General features: G+C 35.5%; 2 protein-coding genes and 1 long non-coding RNA gene across 4 annotated transcripts; 1 reads left to right on the top strand and 2 right to left on the bottom strand.

The window, feature by feature from the left end:
- Positions 1 to 3031: 3031 nt before the first annotated feature.
- On the top strand, positions 3032 to 5298 carry LOC111205201. The gene is made up of 3 exons (XR_002657644.2): positions 3032 to 4242; positions 4508 to 4552; positions 4649 to 5298. It is a non-coding gene; the product is annotated as an uncharacterized LOC111205201 (long non-coding RNA).
- Positions 5299 to 5341: 43 nt separating this feature from the next.
- LOC125585397 lies at positions 5342 to 9701 on the bottom strand. The gene is made up of 2 exons (XM_048754380.1): positions 6240 to 9701; positions 5342 to 6148 (listed from the first exon to the last, which is right to left on the bottom strand). Exons 1-2 carry the CDS (start codon positions 6324 to 6326, stop codon positions 5696 to 5698), a joined length of 540 nt encoding a protein of 179 aa, XP_048610337.1. The 5' UTR covers positions 6327 to 9701; the 3' UTR covers positions 5342 to 5695.
- A 2363-nt stretch (positions 9702 to 12064) lies between these two features.
- On the bottom strand, positions 12065 to 16385 carry LOC106396826 (meiosis-specific protein ASY3). Of its 2 annotated transcripts, none has more exons than XM_013837322.3 (10): positions 16145 to 16385; positions 14115 to 15626; positions 13894 to 14029; positions 13693 to 13812; positions 13550 to 13613; positions 13311 to 13460; positions 13178 to 13236; positions 12706 to 12840; positions 12431 to 12522; positions 12065 to 12333 (listed from the first exon to the last, which is right to left on the bottom strand). In XM_013837322.3, the coding sequence occupies exons 2-10, from the start codon at positions 15618 to 15620 to the stop codon at positions 12265 to 12267; spliced, it is 2331 nt and encodes a 776-aa protein (XP_013692776.2). In that variant the 5' UTR covers positions 15621 to 15626; positions 16145 to 16385; the 3' UTR covers positions 12065 to 12264. The 2 variants fall into 2 exon arrangements, with proteins under 2 accessions (XP_013692776.2, XP_013692777.2); XM_013837323.3 differs by having other exon boundaries at positions 13693 to 13803.
- Between the last annotated feature and the right edge of the window lie 4570 nt (positions 16386 to 20955).

Genomic DNA, 20955 nt, shown 5'->3' with positions numbered 1-20955 from the left:
AGAAACTTACGTAGACATGTTACACTTTTTTTTTTTTGTAAAAAACACAAATTACACTTTTTCATTGTTTCTTTTTATTAATGTTAAATCATTAACAAAATCAAATGCAAATATCAGTATAAAATTGGTGAGAGACTAATAAGAGAATTAATTTTTTAAATCTAACATATATTTAAAAATAAATTTTATTAAATATTATAGATTTTACTAATTTCTTACTAATATTTAATATAGATTTGATATATATTAAATTAATTTATATAAAACTAATAAAAATGATATAAAATTGTATAATTATAAAAAATTTAGCCTAAACAATATTTATAAAATTTGTAGATATATAAGAAACTAATGATCTTACGGTTAGAACATATTTAAATTTTTAAAAAATTGTAGAAATTTTTGAAAGTTTTAGTAATACAAATTGTATAATTATACAAAAATAATAATAATTCGAAATTTGAAATGTTATATATGAATATATTTATTTTATAGATGATGTATGAGTTATTGCCATATTTAAAAAAAGTTTACCAAAAAGAAATATCAATATTGAATGTAATATATGAATTATTAGCATATTCTAACAAGTTTGCCAAAAATATAAATGAATATTAAATGAAATTATTTATATCATATTTTTCTGGAAACCATGTCATCAATTTCAGTAGTCATGTCATATTTGTTTTGTGAAATTGAATGTAGAAAGTACATGTGGCAAAATCACTTCGCAAATATAGTGTAGGGATGCACCACTGATGATGCTCTAAAGGGAAATACCCTGCTCATATCTAACTTTGCACGTCACTAAAAATATTTAACCGTTAAGTCTCCACCGGCTCGATTTGTTTGCCGGCGTATCCCCTGACATTTCTGGAAATCCGGTAACACTGAGGCCTCCTCCTAATTGGAATAGAGCTCCTTCTGGTCGATGCGGAGGTATGGAAACAACTTTGATATCTGATAATTTACCTCAGTTCCACTGATTAATCTCTTTCAACGACAGATTCAAAGCTCTAGACTTTGACAAACGAATTAATGGTTCTAAATTTTCTCTAATGTCTTCTTTCAACTCAAGGCAAGCATGATGAAGACAGACCCTGTTGTTCTTGAAGCCAAGCATGGAAATTTGTATCAGCCTTTATATACCAAGTTAATTGTTAGTGACAGATTTTCATGTGGGATTGTCTTTCTATCATCTTTTTTAAATCAAAACCAAGCAATGAAAAACGATTGGCATCTGTGTATACTTTTTTCTTTTTCTTATCTTAAAACTTCCTTGTATTTTGTAATGCACATCACCATGAGATTGTGAATGGAACTACTGAAGTCAAACCAACTCCAGAGGACCAAGGAGAGGAAGAAACTGCATAAGGTAACTTGAGGAACGCTGTGTCTTTTCTTGTGTTGTTTTGTTTTAGTGTTTTGGAAGAAAAAAAAATATTTTAGCATGTTCCATGTGTTACATCACAGAGGAAGGAGTTCCACGTTTCTGGCTTGATGGCCTTGATCAACAATGATGCAGTTTTGGTATTCATCAACAGAGGAGGTAGACTATATGCAGTTTTGGTATTCATTTCGTATGAAACTCCAATTATAACTATGGAAATGTAACACTACCTTTATGTCCTTCTCCTTCGTGTTAGGTCACAGAGCGTGATGAAGAGGCTCTCAAAAATCTTAAAGATATTAAATGGTGCAAGGCTGAAGAGCCTAAAAGTGAGTTTTTCTTTGACTCGGGTCCTATTTTGAGAACATTTTCTTGTCAAAATCTTATCAAATGATTGATGAACATGACCGACTGCTTGAAAAGGCTACAGGGTATCCGCTTAATGGGCCTTAATTCTCTTCATCCTGGCCCAATCAAATCTGTCCAGCCAACAAAGGAGGTGGATTAGTCGGTGGGATTGTTTCCATTATTACGTTACAAGACGTGAAGGCACTAAACAGCTGGGAAAAGGAAACTGAGCCCAAGTGAGATCGTGAGTATAAATATAAGACGTCGTAACTTTAAGGGATAATCCGAGAGAAACCCTAAACACAAGAATTAAGAGAAGTTAAGAGAGATCAATAGTAGAAGAAACTAAGGAGAAGAGACATTGTTCGAGTCATGTCTCTAAGGGATAAAGTTTCTTTGATCTTTCTTATTCTTTGTTGGTGTCATGTTTTATACAAGGAGAACGTTTAGAGCGTTTGTGTAAACCCCTTTGATTAATAGTGGAAGTTGTGGGAGACGGTTCCCACCCGAAATGTACCGGTTTGAGGCCTGGAACTCGGTGATCAAATTCTATGTGTTCTTTAGTTTAGTTAAGCAATCAAACGATCAATAATTCTCAACATATATAATAATATCAAATCATATTTGATCTAATATTGACCAGCTCGGGTAATGCTCCTGATTAGAGAGATGGCACAAACAACCACTGTAGCTAGAGCATTGGCCACTGGTGAGGGAACCGAGAGCTTCAATCAGGTGTCATCTAAATTAATGCTCTTTAAGACTTTTTTTTTGAGGTAAAGGGTGCAATTTCTTTTCTCGTAAGTCGAGTTTTTATTTCTATGTTTGATCGTCTATGTGTGGAAATGTTACGACTTTGATCAAATGTTCACCGATTTGGTCTTCCCACTAGCATTTTTCCTATGAATAATCTTCTAAGGTTGATTTTTGAAATGCAATGTAGGTGTGATTTGTTTGTTGGCTGTGTTCATGTCAGAAGTATTTTTTTGTATAGATTCATATTTGCAGAGAGATAGTTTTTTCTTTCTTTTTAATAATCTGTCGGCGGAGTTGGTTGTAGCTGCGGCAGAGGTGGTGGACCATATGTGGAAGAGCATTTGGTTTGGGGAACGCTGTGCTTGGACATTATTGGTTTATGTATACCGGTTTAATGGTTTGGTTAGATTAGTTGGTTTAATCTCAATTGTACAGCTGACTATACATACATGTAAATGCTCATTTTAATAAATAAGAGATATTTTGATATTACTTTCCTTCTTCTCTCCCAAGAAAGCTTGAACGTAATATGGTATCAGAGCTAACATTGAGCTCGATTTCTCTTTGATTTTGCTTGCTCGAGCTCGTTTCCATACATATTCAAGCTCCGATGGTGTCTGTGAAGAAGATCTGCGTCGATAGGTCCGTATCTCAGCCTGTACAGCTCCGATAGCTTCTCCGGCGATCTCTGGTCCGGATTCTCAGGCGTCGCGAGCTCTTGTTGGTGTTGATCATGGCGATTCGATCCACTCTCTGTTTTTCATGCACACTTCTGATCATCCTGGTTTGCTTCTGATCTCTATCAAACTTGATGGATCTCACTTTGATGATTGGGAAGCTGCGATGAAGATTGCTTTGGATGCGAAGAATAAAATCGATTTTGTAGATGGATCGATTCCACGTCCTCTTGAATCCGATCTAAACTTTCGCGTTTGGTCTCGTTGTAACAGCCTTGTTAAGTCATGGATACTTAACTCGGTATCAACTCAGATCTATAGCATTTTGCGTTTGAATGATGCTACTGACGTTTGGCGTGATTTGCATAGTAGATTTCACATGACGAACTTGCCACGAACTTACAACCTCACGCAGGAGATACATGATCTGTGTCAAGGCTCTCTATCCCTCTCTGATTATTTCAACAATCTGAAGACTCTGTGGAGTAGTTTGAAGAGTTGTGAAGAAGCTGATGATCCATGTACGTGTGGGAAAGCAGCTCGGCTTCATCAGAAGGCTGAGCGTGCTAAGATTGTGAAGTTCTTGGTAGGCCTCAATGAATCATATCTGTGATTCGTCGTCAGATCATAATGAAGAAGACTCTGCCTTCTCTCACTGAGGTCTATAACATCCTCCATCAAGATTACAGTCAGAAGAGTTTCGCGACTGCCGTTTCACCTGCTTCATTTCAGGTGTCTGAGACTTCAACTTTGCCTTCGAGTGTGTGCTATGTTCAAACTGGAGCTCACAAAGGGAAACCTATTTGCTCATTCTGTAAGAAAGTCGGTCACATTGCAGAGAGGTGTTACAAGAATCATGGCTTTCCTCCGGGTTATACTCCACGAGGCAAGTCACCTGAGTAGATGTCATAAGGATATGACCTATAACAGCTCTGTTTTGTTTTCTTTGTTGTCGGAGGAGAAATCTTCGGTGCTTTTGTTGCCACTAGTGGTAGTGCTCTGGGAGGTGCAGGTGATAGAGGTGAAGGGATTGATTTGAACGTGGATCATGTGTAGGAAGATGATCACGAGGTGACTGAAAATCTTGATATATTGTTAAATTTGATCTCAGATTCTCAAGAAGTGAAGGAAAAGATAAAATTAACTGAAGAAGGAGAGTAGTATATTTGATTGATCACACTACAACTTATTTAATTTGACCTTTAACACATTATTTTTTAGTTTGTGTTGATGTTGTTACGCTTTATCTCATTTGTAACAATATACGAATCATGATATTTGTGACATAGATCTTCTTCATACTGACAAACGAATGCTCTTTTATTTTCTTTGTTAGGCTGCTAATCGTTTCACGGATATGGGTTGTGACCGTGCAAGCAAGGTAATTCTCGCGAATTGTATACGTATGTGCTGTGCATTATCTGGTTATTTATGCTGAGTAAAAAGTCATTATATTCCTTAGCTGGTGTGTCTTCAGGAGTTGAAAAACCAAATCCATATGCAACTCCAACTGGTGATTTTGGAATCGGGCTTCAACAGCTTGAGCTATATGGAGAGGAGCAAGCGAGTGCAACTGAAGTAAAAACCTTCAACAGAGGAGGAAATTCATATCTCAGTAGAAAGAAGAGAAGTCTGATCCGAGAAAAGAAGGTGATGATGAGATAAGTAAATGGATCTGATCTTCCTGCCATGTCTTGGCTGTGTCTCTTCTGCCATAAGCAAATCAACAAAAACGATGGCCGTCGTCTAGCCCCAGAAACAACAGAGGAGTTAGTTTCCAGCAATGTGGCTGTTACATATGTCGTTGGGACTTTTGTTTGGACTTGACATAGCTTAAGAGATAGTTTTATGAGTTATTCATATGTTTTTTCCTATTTTTGTTTTATGTTGTCTTGGTATCTCAGTTAGGTTGACTTTTAAAATTATAAGTAAGTCTATTAAGTTAAGGTACATATAAATGTAAGTTCTGACTTTGTAAAAAAACCATAATAAATACATTTATTTCTCCAAAATTTCTATGAAACAATGTTGGTGTCTATTTGCCGCATCTAATTCATTTTCCTTCCATATATTTTCTGAAGTAGTATGTGAAAACAAATTTATAAAGACACATCCACACATTAGAAAAAAATCAAAGTACAAATTTATAAAGATAACATCCACGCATTCGAAAAAAATCAAAGTACGACTAATTTTTTTTCTACATTTAAAAATATTAAACATTAATATATAATACTACGTTTAACACGCATCTAATTCATTTTATTTATAGATTAATATTTTCACTACCTAATAATTCACTGCACTACCGGACAAATTCAAATGGTTTCAGTTCTAAAAATATTAAAAAAATCGATATAAAAAAAAAATACATAAATCAGTAATAATAATAATTTCAAGTGCATTATTTAACAATTTTTTTCTGATGCATTTACTTATGATAAAATTTTGATCCATAAAATGCTTCAAACGGTTTACATGATATCAATGAAACCAAGTTGAACATAGAAGAAAATACATTTTCTTAATATTTTGTTGGGTCCGTAGTCTTCAACTGTTTCTCAAAGTAAGTAGGGTCCATGGGCTTCCCTTCACAGCAAAGTCGATACAGCTTCGTGAGAGAGTTCCTTATCTCAAGGGAAGCATCACCAGGTACCTGCAGAATCCCTGAGGTGAGCGTTAATGCATGGATCTGTCTGGCCATGTCTCCGTCGCACTGTTCACGAGCAAGAAGATCTTTTAGACGGCGCCTAATCCCAGCTATAGGAAATGTGTCTTCGTTGACTTCTTTCGCTGCTTCTTCCTTTCTCTTCCACATCTCTTTAGCTATTTCAGCTTTCCTCGCCACTGTAGCAGGGTTGTGGTATTTGTTGCGTGGATCACCTCTCTTTTTGCTGAGTACCCTAGTGGATGTGAAGAGCCTTTGGGGAAGAAGGGAGGTCCTCTGCAAGTTGATGCGAAGATCCATGTGCTGAGCCTAAAAAAAACGATTGAATCAGTGTCCAGAGCTATAACAGCACAGAGGAACCATTTACAGAGAAAAACAAAATCTGCACCGGTGTTGTTACCTTGTAGTATCTGGCATAGGCGTTAGCAGCAGCGCTGAGAACAAGTCCAGCAAGAAATAAAAGTATGAGAAGAAGCGTGGAGAACATCAATCACTATATACGCATCAGCCTAGACTGCTAGAGAGGCATAAGACAGCTGTGAAGAAGAGTTTGATTTACAAACATTAACACAATCTCTTATTATCTGCATAACAATTAGAAGGAAAACAATCAAGTATGAGGTCCCTGTACTACTACTAGCTGCTTGAAGATACAGATACCTTCATGGCACAAAGGCGATAGTTTTTGCAGCAATAAACAAGCAATAGAGTTCACTGATCTGAGTAACCATTTTCTAAACTACTGATTAAACTCTAATTCATGAACGTAGAGGCAGAATCAGAAACAAACCGATCAAGATAAAATCAAACAACAGATCTATGAACTATGAGAAACTGAACAAGGAAGAAGAGAGTCTTTAAGAAGAAGAAGATGATCGAAGACAAAGAAGAGAAGAAAAAGCGATCGTTACTATACCTTACTCTCCGCACTGGCATGGGCAAACCGCCTCAGTGTCACCTCCCTTAGTCCAGAAAGTAGAGATCTTCCTTGTCTCCCCTGTTGAAAACAGAGAGAGAAAATAGTTAGAAGAAGAAGAAGACGATCGAAGAAGAAGAAGAAGAAGAAGAAGAAGAAGAAGGAGAAGAAGAAGAAGAAAGAAGAACAAGAAAATGGATCACTTTCTCACCTTCGTCATCCAGCCGCTGCGGAGTATCATCCTGATCATCATCTCTCTTTCTGTTTCGGAGGATCGAGAAGATGATGAAGTGAGAGAGAGAGAGAGAGAGAGTCACGAAGAACGTAAGAATATGGAGAAATAGAATCTTTGTAACTAACTATAACGAGACCAGTTTCCGAAGAGAAAGATTCTATATACGGACCTATCATATTTAATATAATAAAAATATGCTATAAGTTTTAGTCTCAATATATACTGGACAATTCTCCTAAATGACCTTAAAATAGACTTTTTTCACCAAAAAACTCTCACAATGAAAATATTTCTTAAAGATTTTTTTTTTGAATTATAGGTTTTTATAAATTATTTTTGATTTTGATTTATTTTTCCAAAATTAATGTTTTCAAATTTTATTTTGAGTTTCGAAAATTTATTTTTGAAACTATTTTAAAATTTCTATTTTAAATTTTAAGTATTTATTTACTTTTTAAATCTTAATCTCTTCCAAAACTTCACTCCTCAAATATAAACACTAAGTTTGGATTAATTAACCTTATGAATATACACAATACCGGTCCGGACTTGTCTCGCGCCTAAAGCAATCGAGAAAAATGTTACCATTTTCCAATAACTAAAATTTACTGTATTTTTAATCAAATATTATATAAAACTAAAGTTGTTTTCAAAAGAAAATAACACCAAAACATTTTGCAGATCACATTGTCTGCATTTTTTCCTTCCTAGTTAGAGTTTACTTGGTTGATTTTCTAAAACTATTTTAATAACTTTTTAAAACTAAATTTGGTAATAACTTTTTTTTTAAATCCAAATTAAGAATAAAACAACGATGTGTAATTTATAGATATGATAGTTTAATTGTTTTCACAGAAATTTAGAAAGATATTGAAACAGTAGAATAGTTTTAAGTTTTGTTTGATTAAATTATTTATCTTATAACATATTATTTAATGTAATATACATAACAAAAGAGTTAAGTTGTTAGAATATATATAAGCAGAAGTCTCACGTATAAATCTGTTTTCTCATATAAGGGAAAAGTATTATTATCACCAAAAAGATGAGAAAGAAGGAAGAAAGAGAGAAATGAGAATGTGGGTTTAGAACACTCAAGAAGAAGAAAGAGAGACATGAGAATAACATCGATACGATTTGAGACGGACTGCTCAGACCTAGTAGACATGACTACAAATCCGGTGGATTGGCCAACATTCGCGACAGAGATCGAAGTGTTCCAGAGATTACATGATGATTTCGAGGATGTGAGTCTGTCTCATATTCCTCGAAGTAGGAATGATCGGACAGACGCATTTGCAAAAGAAACTAGGACTAGAGGCTATATTTTTTCCCATATATATCAGACCCGGTCAGACGGAGGTGTTCTTCGAAGAATCGGCTCGTCTGACCACTACTTGATCTAGCGCAGATGGAGAGTTGACAAAAAAAAAAAAGGAAGACATTAGCAGTAGCTTACAACCACTGTACTAAAGTACATCTAGACATAAATGGCGCCCCTAAAATATTTAACATCTGTGGCGTCCAAAGTTTGAGTTTTACGGGTTTTAGCCCATGACTGGCCCTGAATCTACATATTTATCTATCTTAAACATTTTGGTTAGTTTAACCCTTATAGATTATATTTGTGATACAAAAAATTATGATCATCCAAAAAAATTTCTCAAATAATTTTTTAAAATTTAATATAAAGAATACCAAATAAACAATCATACTAAATTTTTGTTCCTAAATAGAATCAACAGTGTCACTTCTATTTTGACACTTTTCATGGTGATGTCACCAAAGAGAGAATCCTTTAGGCGGCGCAAATAATATTAGTGTCTTTAAGGATTTTACCTTTCTTGACAATCGAGCGGCAGTCAAACTTTATTTTTATTATTTTTGGTTTCCACTGATTTTTATTTTAATATCACCAGGTCAAATTTAGTCTGTGGGTCCCCATGTCAGAGCAGGAAACAACACATTTTCTTGTGGTTTATCCCGATTCCGATGATTATCCAAACAAAAAACAATGATAGTATAACATATACAAATTATATTAATAAGTTCAAATACAGAGCTATGAAATTATAGCATATAACTATTAAATGTTCATATGTTCAGGTTCTCAAAAAGAAAGAGGTCATATGATCTGATTGATTATGAGTCCATTGATAAACTTTGGTACATGAATCTATGTTTCCTCATACCCCAGCTAAATGTTGTTTCATTATGTTAATGCCTCCACCATCGCTCTCTTTCTGAGAACAGTCACAAATCAAATATTTCTTCCCATTTTGCTCAGTCCGTTCTGTTATACATCGCCAAGCTGTGTCATCTTTATGACGAACTGAACGTTAAGAAGAAGGTACGCCTAAATCTGGTTCTGAATGATTCCCCTCCATTAACTAGTAAAAATAGCAAAAGAATAATATATTTATATGTTATATCAAATCTTATAATTAAACCGTTAAAGAGAATCACGTTACTTACTTTTTCTTACAAGTGCAAGTCCAAATTTTGTGGCAAAGGAAAATTCAGATGGAGAATGGTGTACGACAGTGAAAGACAGTGAAAGATGACGAGAAGACGTTTAGGTTTCTTTTTTCTCGAGAAATTATTAAAAAACGACGGCTCTTAAGTATTACTATTATTAACTTATAAGTTATTATCCAGGAATAGCCTGATATAAAACCCTAAACTGTTTTTTTTTCTGACAAAAAAAATGAAAAAAAAAAATAAAACCCTAATTACAATTTAAAATGTGTCAAGAAGAACAAACCGGGTTTTAACGTCAACTCGGGTCACCGGTTTCACCGGTTTTGAGCCGAGTTGCCCGATTTTTATGAAATCCGGGTTTTGAATCGAACCGGACTCGGCTTACTAAACGAGTCGCGGTCGAACCTGCCGGTCCGGTTTTCAAAACCTGTAAAACATTGAAAAGTCTTTTAATCTAAACAAATTGATCATTAGCAAAAAAATATATCTGAACAGATTGATCATCAGCTCTTCATTAACCTAGCGACAAGTCTTAGATTTGCGTCGACCATCTTGTTAGCAGTTTCCAAAGCATCATCGAGTCTCCCAGCCTTTAGATAAGCATTGATCATTTCTTGGAATGTGGATATTTTAATTCCCTACTAAGTGAAAACTAGTTTCTCGTTAAAACTGTTTTTTTTTAGCTCTCGTTTCAGTTCACTCTTCTTCTGGAGAAGAAGAATTTGAATACTTATGAGGGAAACAGATCTAATTAGCTCAAGAATCATCGGGTCGTTGTAAGATCTTTCAAAGGTTTTGTTAAACAACGTTTTGCTTCCAACTTTCCTCTCATCATCCAACTCCTTCGAAACACATCCTTTAGCTCTTCTTCTTCTTCTTCCATATACGCCTATCACTCTTCTTATCACCTCTTTGATCTCGGTTCTACATTTGTCCAACTCCATATTTAGAGAAATATTAGCAGCATTCTGCTCTGCGAGACTCCATATCCGGTTTAGTACCTTGAGGAGCTTTGTAGACAAATCCAAACCATAGCTTGCAGACTTAACCAGCAAAGAACTAGTGGGACTAAATGCACCACAACCTATATAATTTGAACTTTTAAAAAATCAAGCTCATGAGCTAATCCATGTATGCCTATCACTCTTCTTATTAAAGTGCACTCATATAATTTGCGAGATAAATTAAGTTCGTTCATTAAATTCGTTTGTTAAATGAACCTAGAAAACATAGCCCGTGCTCATGAAAAAAAACTTAATTTGAGTTGAGTAAACTTATAAGCTCATGCTCATTTTTGACACCCTTAACTATTGTTTAAATTAATGTTGTAAATGGTAAACATATAATGGAATTACTAGAAGAGAAATGAATGGAATATGAGAAAATGGAATACATCTTACTTCATTCATTCATGATCAAAATTATAATGAAATGATTTTCTTTGAATTTTGTTTAATTTTGTATGGAATTGATGGAATTAGAATTCTATTCCATTTAAAGCAAATGGTAAAATTAGTTGTGGAATTGATGAAATGAATATTCTATTACATTCAACTCTTCTTTTCTATCAGGTTTCTTTTTTTTTTTTGAACAACTTCTATCAGGTTTCTAAGGGAGCAAAATGTCATAATCTCGAGAAACAAAAGAGTACCCAAATGCTGTACAATCAACAACTGATAAATTGATTTAAGACCAACCCAGAGCTCATATAGCATTCAATGTGTGTGGACTCATATGCTTGAAGTACAACTACCTACAAAGGCTTCCAAGCGATTATGACTGAAGAACAATCAGAGAAGTTCAAGGGTAACTTTGTTTTATTTTCCTTGAATTTTTTGAAGAAAATAAACTTGTTTGACAATTAGTTCTCTCGCCTGTGAACAGGATTACCCGGAGTAGTCTTTACATTGCATGATTCCTACATTGATGACGTGAAGAAAGAGTATGGAGGTGACATTTTGTCTTTTGCATCATCTCATTTACAAGAACACACACAAGTTCTCTACATAAAACTATTCTGATTCTTGTTCTTTTCTTTCTAGGGGACAAATACGAGAATGGAGTGATTACTAAGGAAGCTCGCATATAATCTCTCGATGTCGCATGATTTTAATTGTGCTCTGAAGGTGTCTACTGACATCTTTTCAAATTGGAGCTTTGTGTTTCTTTCTTTTGGCTATTCTACTCTTTGTTGGGATCACATCTCCTTGGCCGTTATGGCTGGTAGTTGTCTGAACCTCCATGGTTTCTTTTAAAGTTAATCTAATCAGTGTTAAAAAAAAAATAAAGATAACCTTGATGCTCGCATTATTATTCAACATCCTTTTACTCATTCAAAAATATAAACTATGAAAAGTTTTGAATTCTTTGTGACATGAAAGATCTTAATAGCTAGATAAGATATCAATACAATTTGATCCGATGCTTACTGAAACTACAACCAATGGTTTACCCGTTAAATTTGGGTTTTGAGTTTCATACCCATATTGAAATGAAATACATGTTCATAGCATTTCGTGTTGAGTTGGTGCAACCTCAATTAGTTTGGTTTTGTTTCAGTTTACAGATATATACAAAACTACTGGTCTAATTATTTTGGCTGAGAAAACAAACCATTAACATTTAATAAAGTTTGTTTGCAAGTGGTTCACATAACTAAGACAAGTATAACAATACTGAACGAGGAGGCAAATGAATCTCTACAAATCTTTTATTCACGAGACCATAAGTGGAGAATATAAGGCTTAAGACGTGTGTGATAGATTCTGAGAGACACGCTCGGGGTGGGTCAACCTAACACACATCATCCTTCAAACATTCTGCCACAATCATCTTCAGCTGCAGCATCTTTCCTCTCGCAGACTGTTAAATCAAAGACACCAATTTATAAGATATTCGACTTGAAGCATGACGATCTAATATTTATAATTGATTCTTAAGCGCTAGAACAAGGGCTTGCCTCGTTGACAGAGTTGATTCTTTTGGTCGCATTGTCCAGTTTTGTTTCGATGCCTCCTTCAAAATGCGCAATGAGCTTTTGGTGCGATGTTCCTGTCAACAAGAGATATAGCCTCAAGTTAGTTTAGGCAAAGACTTTTTCTCAAAAGCTCTCTTGCCAGAAAGAATCTAGTCTACACAAGTGCTCTATCGTAAATGATTATGTTTCACAGCAGTTCTTCAACGTTATGATTCTTTATAGTGAAAAGCAAGAAAGGATTACAGAAGTGAACATACTTTGTTTCTTTATGCTTCCTTTCAACTCTGAGTGGTTTGCTTCAAGCCCTTCAATAGTACTCTTGAAATCTTCAAGATGGTTCCCGACATCATCCTTAAACTTTTCATGGATCATTCTCATTTTCTCTTGTTGCTCTGTAATACGGTCAGATTAGTTAAGTGAACGATCACGACATATCTTGCATATTCTCATTCAGCATGTGGACTTATGAAGACTACTCTAAACTCTTAAGACAAGCCAGACACGCAAGTGTATAATTCTACTCCCCATATAAGTATTGAGCATATAGCATTGGCTTGAGGAACAATTTTAATGAGAACCTAAATCAAATGTATATATATCATCTATCACTGAATCAGAAGTAGACTACTAAGACAGTATGTTTTGGGTAAATAGAAAAGTTATAAGCTCTTCTAACGTTCATGACTGTAAAATAAACTACAGTGATCAAGATATGATGCAATAATGTACCTTGTAATCTTGTTTCAGCATGCTTTCTCTTAGTTTTGGCTACGTTACTCGTCTTTTCCCTGTAGCGTAGTTTAACAATATGATTGAGTTAATACTAAAAAGGAACAATGCTGAATCAATTGAAGGAACATACGCTTCTGTTATGATGTGAGACTTCACATTCTCCAACTCCAAATGTATCTCCTCCGAGACTGATGCTATAATTTCTGAAGACTTCTTTTTGGCTGCAGATTTCAGCTTTTTCTCAAAGTTTTGAAGAGCCACAGCAAACAATGCAACAGCCCTGAGACATGGCATATAAGTAATTAAATTAAGACTCAAGGAAAGAAGAACTAATAAGCTAGAAACTTAATATTATGTCCAACAAGAGACCTTCCCAAGCCTTCATCTTCATCCACCTCTGAAAACCGCTGGAAGGAATCAGTTTTATGCATCCCTGCTCAGTTTCCATGACAAAACAAAATGAGTGTGTAGTATAAACAGCTACAACAGTGACATACAAATGTTTATTGTACCTTCGGACAAAGACGAGGTAACACGTCCATTGCCCTTAAGGTTCGAGTTCCGTTTAGCTGAGCCAAAGCCTTGCTTAGATTTCTTATTACTCCCGTTAGCAGTTTCTCTTACTTGGGGATCTCAACCAGAAGATCAGTTAAGTAGGTAAACATGGATTATGTTAAGAATGTATAGGGGAAAGTGTAAAATAATTAGCATACTGTTGTAATGGGAGTCTTCTATTGATCCATCTGAATCTTTCTCATCAGACGACGGATCTGAGAGAACTAAATCTTCATCTGGCTCGGCAGAACTCTCTCTGCCGAAAGAATAGTCTCCTTTCTTCTCCAAGAAGTCCTGAAAATAAATGAGGACACACATGTAAAATCAAACATGCATAATTTTTAAGTGAAATAAAGCAGCTTGAGTTCAGGAATGTTACAGGCAATCTCTTATCTGACACTTGGCCTTTTGTCTCTTGGGGAGTTCTCTTTGTACCGAAGCTAAATATTGCTGTTTCAGTCTCATCAAAAGCGGGACTAATATTCCGAGGATGCAAAGGAGATGCTTCAGGAGAAAAACAGGGGGAAGGACTTGAGATTGGTGCTTTATAGCCGAAGGTTGGACTCTGGAAGTCATTTTCTGGCTCAACAGACTTTTCCCTGAGAACTTCACACGGCCCTTTCTGTTCATCGCCATTTTTAAATAATCCACGGAACATCTCGGGAGTAGCTGCTGTTTCAGCCTCTGGTGATGGCTGAAAATCTTCTTCCCTTGTGCTAACATCTTGTTTCTGTTTTTGGGCTTTGGTGTGTTGATTGAACTCAAGGGAACTTCCTTTTTTGTCTGATAGTGAAGACCTTTTGCCAGTTCTTGTGCTCTCGGAACGTGCTGGAGTTTTACTCTTGCTCGTCTCCTTCAGAATCCCATCAGCTTCTTCCTTTTCACGGGACTGAACCTTGCGGCATTTTACAGCAGTATTTTTCTTCCTACCCCTTTGTTTCTTCGGCATAACAGTGGTGCCATTTCTCCCGCGTAGACCTTCTTCAAAGGTGAATACGTTGTTCACTTCTTCTGTGCTTTTGCCACCTAAGTTGGCACCAGTTTTGGTTCTCTTCTGAATACCTCTGGCTCCCACCCTCCTCTGCAACAAAGATCTAGTCACCGGCCTTCTGGTTGCAACTTCAGGGCTTTCAGAATCAGTTTCAATAGTATCTGAGTGGTGTCTAGGCTTAGTAAGAGGATCATCGTTTGAAGTCTTGTCTTGATTCAGCTTGGAGTTTGTCTTAACCACTTCTGGGGTTTCAGAGTTGACATCTTCATTATATTCCGGCGAAGCTTTCCCCAATATTTCCCACAGTTTCGATCTCAAAACATCAGTACTTCCATCTTTAGCCGTCTCTGGTCCACGCTTCTCTTCTCTCTGTGACGCAACCTTTTGCTGCAAGACTGCAGATGGAGGTTCTTGCATCCTCTCAGGACTCTTATCCATCTCGTTACCCTTCCTGCCACTGATCGGCTCATCATCACTGTGCCGAGGACTAGAGACAGGAATGTCTTGAAATGAGTCACGAGCTGGTGCCTGATGTGCTCCATTTGGTCCCTTGTTTAACCCTTTGCTACCAGACAAGCTAGACGTTTGCTTGCAAAGAACATTCTCCAAAGTGCCCAATTTCCGATAAGAAGATCTGGGAGACCTCCAAGGTGAGGTCACATGATCAGTGCCCTTAGCTGAACTCCTCTGCTTGGCAGCTACATCATCACCTGTGACCTTCTTGTTCAGCTGTAAATCGGTTGCTGCGGCTGATTTCAACTTCTCAGCTCTGCCAATAGCAGCAGCTCCATCAGGGTGTCTCTTGGGTTGTGAATCGGCCATAACTCCAATAGACATCTTTCGAGGTTGACTTGATGGGTGAAAGTTACTGCCGAAGCTTCTGTATTCGCTCATCTTTCCCTGAAAATTTATTACCACAGAAGGTTAAGCATTCTTCTGAGACATAAGGAATGCATAATATCAACAGAACAACACAATCGATGAGAATCAATGAGAATGTCAAATTTCACAACCCAGAGAAACAACACAACGATCTTGGTATAACCTATTTGAAAAATAGATCGATCGAAGCTCTGCAACCACAGACGGTGTTAGATCTTGGTAAAATGATCAAAGCAAGCGGAGAACACAGACTACAGAAAACAAATTCGAACCAGTGAATACAAATTGAAGCTAAACATCGTTAGAGACGAGATTAGCAAACCCTAATCGTAGCGACTACACTTTATCTCCAGCAACAAAACGATTATCTGATTTTGAAGGACAACACTATCATACAGGTATCGGATTCAGAAATCGAGACGACGTAGGCACAGATCGCAGCAGAGTTTTCACAGATTCCGAGAGAAACAAGCGACGAATCGGAAACGAAATTAGAGAAAATCAAGCGACTGTGTTAACAAGGAAGAGGTGCTTACTCGAACCAGAGCTCTCGCAGGTTGAAATGCGAGATCCCTAACTCCTTGATCGCCGGAAAAGTAACTGGAATTTGAATCTGCTCTCAGTGACAGAGAGAAGAGAGAGAGAGGCGGGCCGATTGAAACTTTTTGATTTTCGCAAATGGTTAAACAAAACCGCCTTCAGCTAAATTTTGCGTGTGTACGCCGCAGACAAATTGACGCTTTTGACCCTATTATTTCTTCTTAATCACATTTTTCTTCCAACCATTGGATTATTAGCACAATGTATAATTTACTATACCAGTAAGTAGGCCTGGACGTTTTTAACTCAACCCGAAGTACTTACCTAGACCCGAACCGGAAAAACTAAAACCGAATCCAAACTGTTATACAAAAATATCTGAACGGGACTTATGAGCTTAGTACTTTGGTGTTTGGTTATAATCCGAACCGAACCGACATTCGAATTAGGATCCGAAGATATCTGAAATTAGTTAAATATGTTAAAGTTTTTATATATTTAAAATGATTTAGATATTTTAGGATATTCAAAATATTTTTTTAGTTTATTTTAATTGTTATTTTGAATACTTTTTAGTTAATTTAGATAGTTTAACTAGTTTTTAATTAGAACCCGGAAGGAACCGAACCGAGACCGATCCGATAATTAGTAAAACTCGAATGGTACTTCTGAACATAACACCGAAAATCCGAATTATTCGGACCGGAACCGAACGGTCCACCGAACGCCAAGGCTTACCAGTAAGCTTTGAAAAAAAAGAATGAACTCAGCACACAGCCCAAATTAGACTTGAGGCAAGCCTGGTTGCCATTACAACCGAGCCCATGATACAATCCTTTCTAACGAAGAATATTAGGTTGAAAATTAAACCACTCGATCTTAAACTTAATTACATCTGTGTTGAAACGTGGATTATTTTAATTTTTTTTAGTAAACCGATAAAATTATGTATATAAATATATGACAGTGTTTCATAGCCTTTGGTCGTAAAAAAAATAAAAATATATGACAGTAAATTAGTTGGTTATTCATTTTGTTTATCTTAAATTTATAATTTGTTCAATAATCACTTTTAAATTTGCTTCTGAAAGCAAGTGATTGAGGTTAAATTAGCATACAACATGAAAAAATTTCACGTAAGTTTTCTTATCGTTAAAATTAATTTATTTTTATAAGTTTTAGGGGGTAGAAACCCACTTGAATCTCATATTGCGTGTATGGTCTCTTGAGATCATTCACACTTTATGGTAAAGAGATTGTAAAGAGTCATCATTGAACGGTCATATCGTCTTTTGACTTGGGGAACAATATTTTAAATTCTTAGCTGATTTAATTGATTATATTTAAATTTATTTTCAGATTTATTATGGTGAATCAAATAACCAGCATTCCTTTACTAGCGATTTGAGATGAGTGCTTGAAGATCGATGGCGATTTGAAGGATAGTAGAGTGAACAAGCAGTATCAAGCGAGTCGGCGGGGGAGATCTTTGTTCCGGTAGGTTTCCGGCTACAGCTTCGTCTTCCGATTCCCGATGCATCTGATCAGACCCACGAAAGGGAGTACGTGTCACACATGCAAACATCATTATCCTTTCATTTGGGCTTATGGGTTGATTGTAATATTTTTTGGGCTTGAAATTGCTTGTAAACGTTTAGTCCACTGGGCATCAATATTATAAACGAGTTGACAAAAAAAAACAACAACATTCTTTTACTATTTGATAATTAAATATGCATATTTAAAATATCTGTAACAAATTTTTTTTTTTTGTAACTGCCTCTGTAACAAATTATTTCAATAAGATTTAATTGTTTTTAAGTCTTTACATTTAAATACTTAAAAAAAATCCCCAAAAAATATGGTAACAATACAGATTTATAAGCCAATTAATATCTTACATTATCAAATAAGTCATTATCAAGTATGTTGTATAATGAATAATGAATAGGTCCAAAACTTAAATGACAATATTTTATCAATAGAAAATATTGGACTCTAAATTAATAGATTAGATTAATAAAGGTTAGGTTAATTAAGAGCATTCCCAATCACAATAAAAGTATCTTAATGATTTTTAACTAAATATTAATATAAGTAAACAAACTGAAAAGAATGAGAAGAGTTTCTAATATTATAAACTCTTAGATATTATTTAAAAATCTATAATACTTGTTCTAACATTAGTAGCTTAGATCTTGTGTATTCCAAAGCCAAATAAGAAACTTTCTCATCAAAAGTACCATTGATGTCATAATGTGGGATTACATAACTTTGGATTGATAATATTAACATCTAACGAATAATAAACAGCAAGACATATTTCAACGGCCTCGTTCATCAAACTGCACAAATATTGTTTATCGTACCAACAACATAACCAACAAACCAAAAGACTAGTTAACATATAAGATAAACCAGAATGAAATTGTTTAATTAAACCAAAGGCAAACCATAATTTGATTCCATGCTTTAAACTGCAGTTAATGATAAAATATGTGTTCTAATGGTAATAAATTTCAACTAAGAACGTGATTTATAAAAAAAAGTAATCAAGCTCGATCCCTAAATTCCTTGAAAGCGTCTATCTCTCTTGAACCACTCCCTGTAATCCTCCTTCGGTGTCGATCTCTTGTCGTCTGCATCACCACTTTCCCAGAGGTCATACAGCATCTGAAGCTTCTCCACAACCTCTTAGCAGATAGGACCCTTGATGCTGAAGAAGTCGATTGTGGCTGCCCTCCCATGCAGCTGTCTTGCGAAGTCACCTGAGGCGACTTCAGACTTCTTACGGAGCTCCAGAAGATCATCGAGAATGTCCTTCATTGTGAGGAGTGGGCGGGGGGATCATCTACTGGATTGGCTCTTTCGAAGAGCTCTTCTCTTGTCAACATCTTTTTGGCACCTCCGCCAATAGGATGTGCATCCCATTTGGGATCCCAAACATCAGCGCCAGCAGCCTTGAACTTCATCATTGGCCTGGGTGTAATATCACCTTCCTCGTATCGGTCTCCTATAAAGGATAAAAAACACAAGGGATCACAAAAAAAAAACTTTACCATTCCACTTAGATGTAACTATAAAGCGCTAATACTTTTCTTTGAATTTTGTTTAATTTTGTATGGAATTGATGGAATTAGAATTCTATTCCATTTAAAGCAAATGGTAAAATTAATTGTAGAATTGATGAAATGAACATTTGCATTCAACTCTTCTTTTCTATCAGGTTTCTAAAGAAGCAAAATGTCATAATCTCGAGAAACAAAAGAGTCTCCAAATGATGTACAATCAACAACTGATAAATTGATTTAGGACCAACCCAAAGGTCATATAGCATTCAATGTGTGTGGACTCATATGAGCAAAACATAAGCATATTGTTAGAATAAATAAGCACCTAGTATAAGATTATGTTTGAGAGAGAGAAAATAATTTTTTATGCAGCGATGAAAGGATGATGTTATCTTACATTATCAAATAAGTCATTACCAAGTATGTGTATAAGCTGACAAAAAAATATGTTGTATAATGAATAATGAATAGGTCCAAAACTTAAATGACAATATTTTATTAGTAGAAAATATTAGACTCTAAATTAATAGATTAGATTAATAAAGGTTAGGTTAATTAAGAGCATTCTCAATCACAATAAAAGTATCTTAATGGTTTTTAACTAAATATTAATATAAGTAAACAAACTGAAAAGAATGAGAAGAGTTTCTAATATTATAAACTCTTAGATATTATTGAAAAATCTATTATACTTGTTCTAACATTAGTAGCTTAGATCTTGTGTATTCCAAAGCCAAATAAGAAACTTTCTCATCAAAGGTACTCTTTATGTCATAATGTGAGATTACATAACTTTGGATTGATAACATTAACATCTAACGAATAATAAACAGCAAGACATATTTCAACGGTCGTTCATCAAACTGCACAAATATTGTTTATCATACAAACATCATAACCAACAAACTAAAAGACTAGTTAACATATAAGATAAACCAGAATGAAATTGTTTAATTAGACCAAAGGCAAACCATGATTTGATTCCATGCTTTAAACTGCAGTTAATGATAAAATATGTGTTCTAATGGTAATAAATTTCAACTAAGGACGTGATTTATAAAAAAGTAATCAAGTTCGATCCCTAAATTCCTTGAAAGCCTCTATCTCTCTTGAACCGCTCCATGTAATCCTCCCTCGGTGTCGATCTCTTGTCGTCTGCATAACCACTTTCCCAAAGGCCATACAGCATCTGAAGCTTCTTCTTCTTCTAACTTTTTTTTTTCTCTTTCTGTTTTCAGGGAAGATGCTGCAGAAGATTGTTGTCTTCAGGACTTAGGGAAGTGACGAGTAGATCTGCTCGTTCCAGTGTTAGTGAAGCACGTGGTGCTGTTCTCCTCCACTACCAGAAGCTTGAAGTCATCAGATCTCGTTTCTTCCAGCCGATTTCAGTGGTGGATTAAAGGTCGGTCGGTCTCCTGATGGGGAGATAATATTACGTTTCTACTTTTTTTTTTTAGATTAATAAATCATTCATATTGTTTAAGGGGATGCTCTGTAACGGTTCAAGACGACGCTGAGTTCTCCCTTCCGCCGGAGGAGTTTCTCACCGACCATGGTTTCCTGGTGGAGAATGTAAGTAACGCAGCATATGATTATTTTTCTCTATTTACCTTTTCGATTTCAGAATTTTTTTTATGGTTTTTTCAAGTTCTAACTGTTATGGTTTTTACTCAGGCGTGGGACTCTGAGCTGGCGTTGATGAACATAATAAACGGTTACAGCAACCATAACAGAAG

Source organism: Brassica napus, chromosome C4 (assembly GCF_020379485.1).
Source record: "Brassica napus cultivar Da-Ae chromosome C4, Da-Ae, whole genome shotgun sequence".
NCBI classification, from domain to species: Eukaryota; Viridiplantae; Streptophyta; class Magnoliopsida; order Brassicales; family Brassicaceae; genus Brassica; species Brassica napus.
Note: the sequence above shows the minus strand (reverse complement) of the source record. Positions and strands in the feature narration are given on the sequence as shown.

Excerpts from the sequence above, each read along its gene's own strand:
- LOC125585397 (XM_048754380.1), bottom strand. The coding sequence starts at position 6,326 with ATGTTCTCCACGCTTCTTCTCATACTTTTATTTCTTGCTGGACTTGTT. Across the intron at positions 6,149-6,239 it reads CCTATGCCAGATACTACAAG|GCTCAGCACATGGATCTTCG; the intron begins GTAACAACACCG and ends CGTTTTTTTTAG.
- LOC106396826 (XM_013837322.3), bottom strand. The coding sequence starts at position 15,620 with ATGAGCGAATACAGAAGCTTCGGCAGTAACTTTCACCCATCAAGTCAA. Across the intron at positions 13,614-13,692 it reads TACCTCGTCTTTGTCCGAAG|GGATGCATAAAACTGATTCC; the intron begins GTACAATAAACA and ends GAAACTGAGCAG. Across the intron at positions 13,461-13,549 it reads GAAGATGAAGGCTTGGGAAG|GGCTGTTGCATTGTTTGCTG; the intron begins GTCTCTTGTTGG and ends GCCATGTCTCAG.